General features: G+C 43.7%; 2 protein-coding genes across 3 annotated transcripts in view; both read left to right on the forward strand.

Annotated features, from left to right (window-relative positions):
- The first annotated feature begins 387 nt into the window (after positions 1 to 387).
- LOC141129939 (oligodendrocyte transcription factor 3-like) lies at positions 388 to 1,076 on the forward strand. The gene has a single exon (XM_073617964.1). It carries the CDS (start codon positions 388 to 390, stop codon positions 1,021 to 1,023), a length of 636 nt encoding a protein of 211 aa, XP_073474065.1. The 3' UTR covers positions 1,024 to 1,076.
- Positions 1,077 to 10,292: 9,216 nt separating this feature from the next.
- The window catches only part of BSDC1 (BSD domain containing 1), a 52,452-nt gene continuing 49,870 nt past the window's right edge, over positions 10,293 to 12,874 (forward strand). Inside the window, exon 1 of one of the 2 annotated variants that reach the window (XM_073615365.1) lies at positions 10,293 to 10,387. In XM_073615365.1, the coding sequence (XP_073471466.1) occupies positions 10,377 to 10,387 (11 nt within the window). In that variant the 5' untranslated portion in view covers positions 10,293 to 10,376. The remainder of the gene's footprint in view (positions 10,388 to 12,874) is intronic. The other variant, XM_073615364.1, reaches the window with a different exon arrangement.

The following is a 12,874-nucleotide window of genomic DNA, read 5'->3' on the forward strand; positions in this document are numbered from 1 at the left end:
AATGAAAGGCTACTGGGTAAGAAAGTATATATCCGTATATTATTAATAATAATATCTTAGATGTAAGTTGATTTACACATAAAGATGAATAGAATAGTTACAGGACAGGTTAATGTATACATTTTCAGCTAAATGTTAACTGCTGAAGTTACAGCTTTCTTGTGATTGGGTCACCTCTCTGCCAAATTTGGCGAGCTTTCTTTGTGTCTATTGTCAGGCATTGTGTATAAATAACACAAGCACTGCAGGACCTCAGTACAACCAGACTAATGGTGGCCAAGATCTTTTCTGAAATACAAACCAGCCTTACAGAACATTTGCAATTCTTATTGCTGCTGACATTTGAACTCAGTAGCCTCAGCATTCATTTAGAAACCACTGCTGATAATGGATTCAGACTGTCAGTCTAGCAGGTCGTCGTCACCGGAACTGGAGAGAAGCCAAAGCCTTCATTTCAAATCTGGGCCAATGTTCCAAAAACTGTGTGTGGGTCAGCGCATGCCCACCCGAGAAAAGGTGAAATCCAGTAGGAGAGAGAATCAGGAGAACCTGCATGAGCTGCGTATGAAGGTGAACAGTCGTGAACGACAAAGAATGCATGACCTGAACCAAGCCATGGATGGTCTACGAGAAGTCATGCCATACTCTCATGGACCCTCTGTTCGTAAGCTCTCAAAGATTTCAACGCTGCTGCTGGCACGTAACCATATTCTTATGCTATCCAACTCTGTTGAGGAAATGAGAAAGTTGCTTAGTGAAGCCTATGGAGTTCATCGTCTGCCTGGCTGTACAAGCTCTTTGCATCGGCCACATATTGCACTGCTACCCCAAGGTATGAGCACGCAGCCACTTTCAAATGTCAGTGGTTACATAGGACTAACAACACCAGAAATCCATCACACCCCTAAAGCTGCTCCTCAGCATTTTTCAGGACCTCTCTGCCCTTGTGTCACATGCCAGCCCTTCTCACATCAACTAGCAAGGACTGCTCCTACTTTACCATTTTTAAGAACCAGCAAATAGACATCTTGTTTTATTTGAGGGACATTTCAGCTTCATATTTCATTAGGATTATGCCACATGAACATAGAACATCTTGTGTAAATATGTTAAAGACAGTCTAAATAATTATTATTTGACCCTATGTTATTAACCTATAGACAGATTATATTTTTCATTCTATATCAATGTCATTATTTGCTGTAAACTAGAAGCTTTGTTCTGTGTATATGTCTATTCTGACTATATATAACTGTTTGGAAGATTTTATTGTATAAATATTTTTGTTTTTAATAAAATTAAAACAACATAATCAGAGTAGTATTGTGTTTTAAGAATATATAGTGTGTATATATACGATATAACATGGTTTTCTTGATATTCATTTATTATAACATTTATTATTGAAATTCAGTAAGTAATACCGTATTGACCCTTATAATGTTAGGGGATTTTGGAAGGTGTATGAAAGATAAATGTAGGCACTAGCCTCAAAAGTTTATGGAAGTCTATGCTTGGATCAACAAACTAAGATAAGGAGGTCAATGTATGGGCATTTTATATTATAATTAGAAGAATAAATTATTATGGGAAAAGCTAATTCCTAATAGTCTGAATAATTTACAACACAAATCTTGCTCGATTTACTGTATAGGAAATTTAAAAGTATTGTATTTTCTGTTGTAACAAGCAAATTTAAGTTCTTTAGTCTTAGAACTTTATCACATTCCGCTGTAGGATCCATTTCCCAATATACAGGCTTAGTCCACAAAAAAAAAAAAAAAAAAATTCTTTATACTGCAGAAGATTAGACTACATTATGTGTGTTGGGGGGGGGAGGTAGGAAGCCTTGTGGGATCCTCATCCTGGCAGAGTCCCCAAGAAACTGAATAAGCCAGTTGGCGATTTAGCTCTGTCCACACATAACTGAAATATACTTTTTCATGGAGAGATCATTTAAAAGACCCCATTTGTTCCAGAAACAGTTGATTTACTAAAACTGGAGTGTGCGAAATCTGGTGCAGTGCTGCACAAAAACCAATCAGCGTCTTTTTTTTTTTTTTGTCAAAGCTTAATTGAACAAGCTGAAAGTTCAATTTGGGAACATGTTACATGTTCCACCCGTTTTTAGGGTGGAACATGTAACATGTTCCCAATGCTGCAGTTGCTGCCCGCTACGGTACACTGATTCAGGTGGGAATCAGGTCTGAATTTTTGCCTGAATTCGCACCTGAAACAAACCAGAAGACACACGGGACCCTTTTCCAGTGCGGACCGCAGTCGTCCCGGAGCTGTGTGAACCGCCTCCATTGAGAACCGGTCACACTCTCCTGTCATGCGAATTGGATGTGGAGAAACCCTCATCCAATTTGCAATAGTGTGAACCCAGCCTGAAGTTAGAAGCTGATTGGCTACCATTTACAACTGCACCAGATTTTGCACTCTCCAGTTTTAGTAAATCAACTATAGTCTGCAGACACTGGATGTCTTATTCCCTCTCTCCCATCATATGCAACTGTGTTTAGTTCATATTGCTTGCTCACAGTAGAACTATAGGCAAAACTTTTTTTTTTTTTATTTCCATTTTGGATAGCGTGAGATAGGGTTATAACCCCTGTCATTTTTTTTTCCTGCTCCCAGCTTCTGATTTTTATTTATTTAGGGGATGTGTTTTATTAAGCAAGAGAGGGTGGGTAAAGAAAGGAATTGCAGGACGTTTGTGCGATGGCATTACTTCTTAATAGCACCCTAATCGCAGCGCAATTTTGTTGCGATTGTCGTGCGATAAATTGTGCTGCAATTGTGGCAAATTGCAAAGCGTGCCACTATCGCTCAAAAGAAGCTCCTGCTCCTTTTTGAGCGACAAGCGGCGCGTGTTGTGATTTGCGTGTGACTTATGATTGCATTGTGACTGCAGCGTGACAGTCACACCAAAATTGCCCCGCAATTGGGGAGCCATTAATCACTTCCCATCCCACCCATTATCATATGACGTCCGCAGGAGGGATCTCCCATCCTGGGCGGGCGTCGTATGACGTCCTGGGCCTCCCAGCCATCTGGGGGGCACACGCGCCCCCACCGCGTCACTCGGGAGCCGATGCACGTGACTGGCGGCCGCGATGTCCGCCGTGCACCCGCGATTGGCCGTTAACAGAGCAGGACCATGGATCTGTGTGTAAACACACAGATCCACGTCCTGTCAGGTGAGAGGACACTGATCATGTGTTCCCAGTACAGAGGAACACCGATCGGTCTCCTCCCCTTGTGAGTCCCCTCCCCCTACAGTTAGAATCACTCCCTAGGAAACATAATTAACCCCTTGATCACCCCCTAGTGTTAACCCCTTCCCTGCCAGTGACATTTATACAGTAATCAATGCATGTGTATAGCACTGGTCGCTGTATAAATGTGAATGGTCCCAAAATGGTGTCAAAAGTGTCCTATATGTCCGCCGCAATGTTGCAGTCACGATAAAAATTATTATAGCAAAAAGTAAAAAAATGTGTTTTTTTTTTCAAACTTGTCTCTTTTCTTTTGTTTATAGCACAAAAAATGCAGAGGTGATCAAATACCACCAAAAGAAAGCTCTATTTGTGGGGAAAAAATGATAAAAATTTAATTTGGGTACAGTGTTGCATGACAGCGCAATTGCAATTCAAATTGTGACAGCGCTAAAAACTGAAAATTGGCTTGGGCAGGAAGGGGGTGAAAATGCCTTGTATTGAAGTGGTTAAGAAGTAATGGCATCACACAAGTGTTCCGCCCACGATTTGGATCACTCCGGTGTTCGTTGCATATTTCTTGCTATTACCATGACCTTCCACCAAAGAACAACAATTTACCCTGACCATGACCCTAACTCTAATGCCACGTACACACGGTCGGAATTTCCGACAACAAATGTGAGCTTGTTGTCGGAAATTCCGACCGTGTGTAGGCTACATCAGCCATTTGTTGTCGGAATTTCCGACAACAAAAATTTGAGGGCTGGATCTCAAATTTTCCGACAACAAAATCCGTTGTCGTAAATTTTGATCGTGTGTACACAATTCTGACGCACAAAATTCCACGCATGCTCAGAATCAAGCAGAAGAGCTGCACTGGCTATTGAACTTCATGTTTCTCGGCTCGTCGTACGTGTTGTACGTCACCGCGTTCTTGGGGATAGGAATTTCCAACAACATTTGTACTACCGTGTGTATGCAAGACAAGTCTGAGCCAACATCCGTCGGAAATAAATCCAGGATTTTGTTGTCGGAATGTCCGATCGTGTGTACGTGGCATAAACCTGCCACTGACCTGGATCGAACCCCGATCTAGCTATTATTATTTTATTTTTTTTACATACACTGTTGTTTGTTTTACATTTTTCTCCTGTAGCAAGAGAAAAAGATACAATGTATTTTTTTTCTCCATTCAGAGAAGAGAAAAACAAAGGGGCGGGCTGAACAGTGACTGGTCACTGTAAGAGCCAATCAGAGGCACAGTAATCAAGTGATCAGGAACCAGGCCTCCTGGTTCGGATTATTAGTGTGAGAGCTTGCTCTCTGTACAGTGCACTTCCATCACAAACACATGTACACATATATATACAGCCTCACAGAAGAACACCCACTTATACTGTATGTGTACAGTCAGCTGCAAATGGTTTAGGTTGTATCAAACTGTAACGCTTTTTTTTTTAACCTAGCTCATTGAACACAAAAATTAACATTTTCCAGTAAACTATTTTTTTTTAATTCTTAACCCATCACTTGTAGTTTAACATCTTTCTCTCTCAGTGCTGCTTCCCTGAACAGTGGACAGTGCAGCCTCCATCGATTTTGTTAGCTTGGGGAAGATGCGGGGGGGGGGGGGGGGGAACAGAGGAGTACTATGCCAGGCAGGGGGCTGAGTGTTGCTATTGATGCACACAGTGTAGGGAGACACAAATCTAGTCCCCTACATGCAAGGGTGGCTCCCTAGGAAGCTGCAAGAGAAAGCAACCACTCTGAAAAAGGAAACCTAGGGCAGTTATCATGGCACCAGCATAAACAGGCATATAGGCAAGGATTAAAAGATGAAGAAGCTTAGGCTGATTGAAGCCTGTGTTGCTAAAATACAAAATAGAAAACTCAGCACAAGGGACATAACATATAGTTGGTAGGGTGCGTTCTCTGTGCCAATTCCTCTTCTGTTAGTAGAAATGTTCTTCAGTTTATGGGGTTACTACAATGAAGAAAGCCCGACTATTTCTACCCTTTTCACCCAACAGCTTAATTCATAGAAACCATATTACAGCTTCTGTGGATGAAACAGGATCTATGAATGAAGGTTGTGGACCTTTCAGTCATTCACCCATCCTCCATTCTTAGATTCTGTTTCATCCATAGGAGCTGTAGTACAGTTTCTATGAATGGAAGAGCTGGCTGGAAAGGATGGGCATAGTTGCGCTCTCTTAATGAGAGCCTGTTACAGCCCCTTAGTTCTAATAACCCCTACCGCACCCAAAGATTATAGTGGCAGGGGTGAGGGGGTTATGGACTGAGGAGGATATCTAGTAACAGAAAAGGAATTGGCACAAGGGACACATCCTACCAACTGTAAGTTATGTCCCTTGTGCTGATTCTCCTGTTTTTCTACACTTAGGCTTTAAAAGAGAAGCCAAGGTCACAGGAGTGCACTTACCTTTGTTTTACTGACAGCTGGCTCAGGCTCTCAGTGCACAGCTGAGAGACAATGCCAGCTGCGCCCACCTCTTCTCCAGCCCTTCAGTGAGCGCTGAAGGAGCAGAGCAAAGTGCTGAGCAATCAGCGGTCATGTGATCACTCAGATCACTCAGTTCTTGGTCTGACGTGTGACAGCTGCAGCGTAGAGGTGAGAATGCATTTTTATTTTTTTTATAAACCCCATCTCCTTTAAAGCGATAGTAAAGTCTTGTTTTTTTTTCAGTTATAAATAACAAACATGTTATACTTACCTGCTCTGTGTAACGGTTTTGCACAGAGCAGCCCAGATCCTCGTCTTTTCGGGTCCCTCTTCTGTGATCCTGGCCCCTTCCTCCTGGACTGCCCCCACAGCAAGCAGCTTGCTATGGGGGCACCCTGAGCCGAGTCACAGCTCCGTGTGTCCATTCTGACATGGAGCCATGGTCTGGCCCCGCCCACTTTCTCTCCTCGTTGGCCGATTGCCTTTGACAGCAGCGCGAGCCAATGGTGTTGTGTTGCTGTCTCAGCCAATGAGGAGGCCAATGAGGAGGGGAGCCCCGAGCAGCTGAGACACTCCTGCAACATCACTGGATCGAGATGGGGCTCAGGTAAGTATTATGGGGGGCTGAGGGGGGCTGCTGCACACAGAAGGTTTTTTTTACCCTGATGCATAGAATGCATCAAGATAAAAAACTTTCTGCCTTCACAACCACTTTAAATCAGCTGCTAAAAGTGCTTAAAAAACTGATGATTTAATATCACTTCAGGGAATGAGACAATCACTGCTATTTTGCTGTTGAGATATTTTCAGACAGATTTCTACAACTACTTTTAAAGAGCAACTCCTGGCACAAAAATATTAATTTAAACATATTCCTTAGTAGCCACAAAGGATTCAAATCCATGTTGTGTGTAACAAATACCTTTGCAAACCCTTATATTACTTTGTAACAGTAGCAGTGGCATCATATCATCCGACCACCCCGCCCCCAAGGGTCGGCAAACAGAACTGGCGGTGGGTGGTACTCACGCGGTTGAGTACAGCTTCTGTGGATGAAACAGGATCTATGAATGAAGGAGAAGGACCTTTCAATCATCCACCCATCCTCCATTTTTAGATCCTGTTTCATCCACAGGAGCTATAGTACAGTTTCTAGGAATGGAAGAGCTGGCTGGAAAGGATGGGCATAGTTGCGCACTCGTAATGAGAGCCTGTTACAGCCCCTTAGTTCTATTAACCCCCATTGGTACAATCAGGGGGCCCGGGACCACTGATCTCTGTCGTGCCACTTTCCCCTCCTGTGTGACGAATGAAGCTGAAAGTGACAAGGATTTTGTCACTTCCGGTTTGCTGTTCACAAGCCGCTACTGGCCACACAAACATTTGACCAAACTGATCTTGGTTTGATCAGATGCTTTTGAGGACAACGGACAGATCTGGGTCTAATAGAAACACATGTGAGGTATCGCCACGAATATGGGAAGGAGAGCACTAATTGTTTGATAGACTTCTTTTTTAAAGCGGAGCTCCACCCAAAATGGGACACTTGTTTGCACCCCCCCCATCCACTGCCACATTTGGCACTTTTTTTTGGGGGGGGGAGCAGGTACCTGTGTACAGAACGCCTCCAGATAGCCATATTGCATCGCATTTTACAGAAATTACAGAGATGCAGATTAAATTAAATTAAATGACAGAGCTGCAGATTGAAATGGAAAGGTAATTTTTTAATAACATTCAATTACTATATGACTTGTGTCACAAAATATGTGCTATATTATTATCTTTTTCCCATGAAAGTAGAGTTACCCTTTAAGTATATATTTACATCTTTTATACCTTACCAAAAAATTGTATTTTATTGTGTTTGTTTGCAGTAAAATTCATTAGAGTGTATTGTTTCCTTAAAATTTGTGTTTGATAAACCACTGTGCAAATATTGTGTGACAAAAAAATTGCAACAACCACCATTTTATTCTTCAGGTCTTTTGCTTTCAGATAATAGGTAATGTTAGGGGTTCTAAGTAATTTTCTAGCAAAAAAATGCAGGTTTTTTATTTATGTAAGAAATGTCAGAATTGCCCTGGTGAGAAAGTGGTTTACTGCTTGCCGACCTTATACAGTACATATACTGTGGCAAGGCGGCTCTCCTGCGCAGGATCACGTACCTAGAAGGAGATCCGCGTGCCAGTCTAGGGAGCGCCTCCACCGTCCTGGCTGTGCTGTGAATGGCTGCAGCATGAATCAATCAGTGGGTGCTGGGCCCGCTGATTGGTCGCCGGCACCCGACAATCGACTCCGGAGATTACTGAAGAGAGCCCTATGTAGATAAACAAACACAAAGCTCTCTTCTGACCACAGCAATGTCCTGTTTTTTTCTTCCTAAAAAGACCTCACAGACTACGCAGTAAATCATGTTGGCTACACATTTAACCCCTTGATCGCCCCTGATGTTAACACCTTCCCTGCCAGTGTCATTAGTACAGTGACAGTGCATATTATATGATCACTTTATTAGTGTCCAGTGGTGGTCCGTCCATAGGGGGTGCATGGGCGCCCCCCCCCCACATCCATGGGTCCAGCCCCCTGATCTACATGCAGGGCACCGGACGCATGGATTCCAATGGGGGTTTTTTTTTTAAGCACATGAATAGAGCCTGAGGCTCAAATAGGCCTCCAAAAAGGGTGGGCTCAGGGAGCAGAGCACTGCGCCCAAAGCCCACCCAGTTCTGTGACAATAGTGATTGAATATTCGCTATTATCAAACTGATTCTGCCTCCCAGCCAATCAGGAGGTGGGTCCTGAGACCTGTGTCCCAATTGGCCAAAAAGAAAAGCTACCCTATTGGCCAAGGGAGGAGAAGGGAGGAGACGCATGGCGAAGACACCGCCGTGATGCTGAGCAGGAGACAGCCGCTTGTCGCCCAGAGGGAAGCGCTGCCCCGTGTAAGTGTCGTGGGTGACCGACCAACCGGGGGGGTGGGGTGGGGGTGGTGTCTGTGCACGTCCCCCCCCCAAAAAAAATATACCACTGGCCACTGTTAGTGTCACTGCTTCCCAAAAAAGTGTCAAAAGTGTCAGTTAGGTGTCTGATTTATCACAGTCCCGCTATAAGTTGCTAATCACTGCCATTACTAGTAAAAAAATTAAATAAATAAAAATCCTATAAATATAGCCCATGGTTTTTGGATGCTATAATCTTTTGCGCAAACCAATCAATATACGCTTATTGGGATATTTTTTTACCAAAAATATGTAGCAGAATACACTTTGGCCTAAATTGATGAAGAAATTTGATTTTTTAAATTTTTTTATTAGATATGTTTTAAAGCCGAAAGTAAAAAATCTTGTTTTTTATTTTCAAAATTGTCAGTGTTTTATAGCGCAAAAAAAAAAAAAACGGCAGAGGTGATCAAATATCACCGAAAGAAAGCTCTATTTGTGGGGGAAAAAAAGGGGCATCCATTTTATTTAGATACAGCGTCGCACGGCCACGCAATTGTCAGTTAAAGTAACGCAGTGTTAGATTGCAAAAAATGGCCTGGTCATGAAGGGGAGAGGGGGGGGGGTTAAACCTTCCGGAGCTGAAGCGGTTAAACATTGTTGTAAGATGCACACCATTATCACTGTAGTGAGGAGGAGTGGACTTCAAGGAGCAGCAGTGTACGAAGGAGAGGAGAGGTGGATGTGAATAAAAGAGTGCAACAATCACCTAATAAAAGAACAAATTGTCATGCATCACTTTAATTTGGTGCAGAAAATGCTAAAAAATAAATGTCTATATACAAGTTTCTGCATTTTTTTCCATGGAACAATCTTTGCTGATTGTGACTGTAGTAGGACATTTTATAGAAATATAATGATATATCCAACTTTATGCACTTCTCACAAATATTGGGGGTTATTTAGGAACGGCAAATCCACTTTGTACTACAAGTGCACTTGGAAGTTCAGTGGCTGTAGATCTGAGGGGGACATGCAAGGAAAATAAAAACCAGCATTTTAGCTTGCACATGATTGGATGATAGAAATCAGCAGAGCTTCCACTCATTTCAGATCTTCCCCTCAGATCTACAGCGACTGCACTTCCATGTACACTTGTAGTGCAAAGTGTATTTGCCTTTCATAAATAATCCCCATTGTGTCCTAGGGCTAGGAATGGTCACAGCTACAGCTATGATAATTACAACCAAGTCCAGTCCAGAGGGAATTGCTTGTAATATCTGTTCCAGTCCATAGACTGCTTCTAACTCGTATACTAATGGATGCCAAAATAACAGAGCATGCGCCTTATAACACGCGAAGCAACTTTCAGCTTCCCTCTATTACACGCTTTCTGGGATCCTCCCAACAAGTTATAGGCTCCTCCTGCACACGGCCTGGGATCCGCCCAACACTCTCTAGGCTCCTCCCACACGCGTTCTACGATCCTTCCAACACTAGAATCTTCCCACACACATTTCTGGGTTCCGCTCAGCACCCTGTAGACTCCTCCCAAAACGCTCTAGGCACCTCCTACACACATTGTAGAACGAGCCCAACTAGCTATAGGCTCCTCCCACACGCGTTCTGGGTTCCTCCTACACATACAAAAGCGCTAGGTTCCGCCCACACATTTCCGTTGTGATGGCCACAGCCGGATGTACGGGGTCAGAGGTCGGTAAATATTGGTGATGTCACGGAGCCAACATGGCGGAAGGGTAAGAGTGATGTAGAAGGATGAGAGAAGCTGGAGAGGGTGGTTTGTGGCACCCGGGGCGCCTGTGCTCTCCAGCAGTGAAGGTGTAGAGAGCCTCTTCACCCACAATGCAGCACTGTCACCCCTGCGCCCGATGTTTGCCCTGTCCGGGTGTTAGATATGTCGCTCTGAGACACTTGTTTATTCCCTCCTCCCTGTATGAAATACACACGCCTAGACAGGTCCCCAGCAGCCTGAGCTCCTAACACGTCAATATGATTGCTGGAGAGCTCAGAGGATGTTCTTATAGCCAGGGGGTAAAATAAGCAGAAGCCAACATTTCTACAAGATTTAACCCACATAGATCTCACTTTAGCTTTAACACCTTCATGGTTTTTAAAAGTCATTTTTAATATTTGTAAATGTGCAGCTTAAATAATACCTGGTGATCCAGCCATGAAGATACTTGTTTGGGCACTTCCTGTTATAGGGGACAACGCTCTGTCCCAAAGGGGCTTCTGTATTGTTACATTGTCACCTGGGCTCCTGATTGAGAATATTAGTGGCCATTTCAACCCACATTATACAGGCATGGTATACTGTGGTCACCATTAGAGATGGGCTTGGGTGTGTTCGGGATCCCACCTGCCCGATCCCAACAGGAAGCCGTCACTGTACACCGCTAATCACAGGCACTGAGACATTTCCCGATCTGTGTAGCTGCGGGCCGGGAAATGTATCACTGTGATTAGCCGTGTGCAGTGTCAGCTTCCTGGTGGGATCCCAAGCACACCTGAGCCCATTCCTGGTCATCATTGGTAAACCTGCCCCGAAAAATGCAGCCATCATGATATACAGCAGACAGGAAGTGCTGCAAAGAGGTTGCAAGAGATCAACAGTACTGAAATGCAGCCAAAGTGAAAAAAAAAAAGGGGGCAATTGTTCATGATTAAGGATGAGCTCAGGCGTGTTCGCACAGCCCAGGTGCAGAGCCCGTCAGGAAGTCGGCACTGCGTTGCGCTAATCACAGGCAGTGAGACATTGTCCTGATGCGCGGCTGCAGAGATCGGGAAACGTCTCACTGCCTGTGATTAGCACAGCACAGTGCCGACTTTCTGGCGGGCTCTGCACCTGGGCTGTGCGAACACGCCTGAGCTCATCCTTATTCATGATTAACCACTTCAATACAGAGCATTTTCACCCCCTTCCTGCCCAGACCAATTTTCAGCGCTGTTACATTTTGAATGACAATTGCGTGGTCATACAACACTGTACCCATATGAAATTTTGATAATTTTTTTTCCACACAAATAGAGCTTTCTTTTGGTAGTATTTGATCACCTCTGCGGTTTTTATTTTTTGCGCTATAAACAAAAAAAGAGCAACAGTTTTGAAAAAAACACAATATTTTTTTACTTTATGCTATAATAAATATCCCATTAAAAAAATCAAAAACAAATTTTTTCCTCCGTTTAGGCCGATATGTATTCTTCTACATATTTTTGGTAAAAAAAAATTTCAATAAGCGTATATTGATTGGTTTGCACAAAAGTTATAGCGTCTACAACATAGGGGATACATTTATGGCATTTTTATTGTTGTGGTTTTTTTTTGGTTTTTTTTACTAGCAGCGGCAATCTGCAATTTTTATCATGACTGCGATATTGCGGCAGACACTTCGGACACTTTTGACACTATTTTGGGACCATTTACATTTATACACCGATCAGTGCTATAAAAAATGCATTGATTACTGTGTAAATGCGACTGGCAGGGAAGGGGTTAACACTACGGGGTGATCGAGGGGTTAATTATGCTTTCTAGGGAGTGATTCTAACTGTAGGGGGAGAGGACTCACAAGGGGAGGAGACCGATCGGTGTTCCTCTGTACTGGGAAAACACCATCGGTCTCCTCTCCTCTGACAGGACGTGCACCCCCTAGAGGCTCAGAAGTAAAAGACGTCATATGACAGCGGCCCAGAGGGACAAAGGGTTCCTGCCACCTTCATAGGACTATGCGCGGTAGGGAAGAGGTTAAGGATGAGCTCAGGTGTGTTCGCAACTAGCACGTGCAGAGCCCACCAGTGAGACATTCCTCGATCTCTGCAGCCGCGCATTGGGAAAATGTCTTACTGCCTGTGATTAGCGCTGTGCAGTGCCAAGTTTATAGTGGACAGTGGATGCACTGATTTCCACTGGACACCATTGTGTTGTTATACAGCGTGGTCTATATTTTACGTGTCATTTCTAAAATGCAGGTAGCCGTGTCCCAAGGATTTTACTTTGCCTGAAGGATGAGTTTACTTATCTAACCTCCCCCTCTACAGATTTGTGCTTGCCTAGATCCAACGGCTGCAGCCTCCGATGATTGTTTACATCCAGTGATGCAAGTTTCATTCTCCTGGCTGCGCCTGCACATTACAGCAACATAGACTTCTGTGGGGCTGTCTCCTGCCATCTCCTTTAATCTCTGGCATTGTGGCCAGGAAAGTGATATTTGAAGCACTGG

The sequence above is a fragment of the Aquarana catesbeiana genome, linkage group LG02, assembly GCF_042186555.1.
Source record: "Aquarana catesbeiana isolate 2022-GZ linkage group LG02, ASM4218655v1, whole genome shotgun sequence".
In the NCBI taxonomy this organism is placed as follows: domain Eukaryota; kingdom Metazoa; phylum Chordata; class Amphibia; order Anura; family Ranidae; genus Aquarana; species Aquarana catesbeiana.

Coding starts and splice junctions, on each gene's coding strand:
- LOC141129939 (XM_073617964.1), top strand. CDS start 388: ATGGATTCAGACTGTCAGTCTAGCAGGTCGTCGTCACCGGAACTGGAG.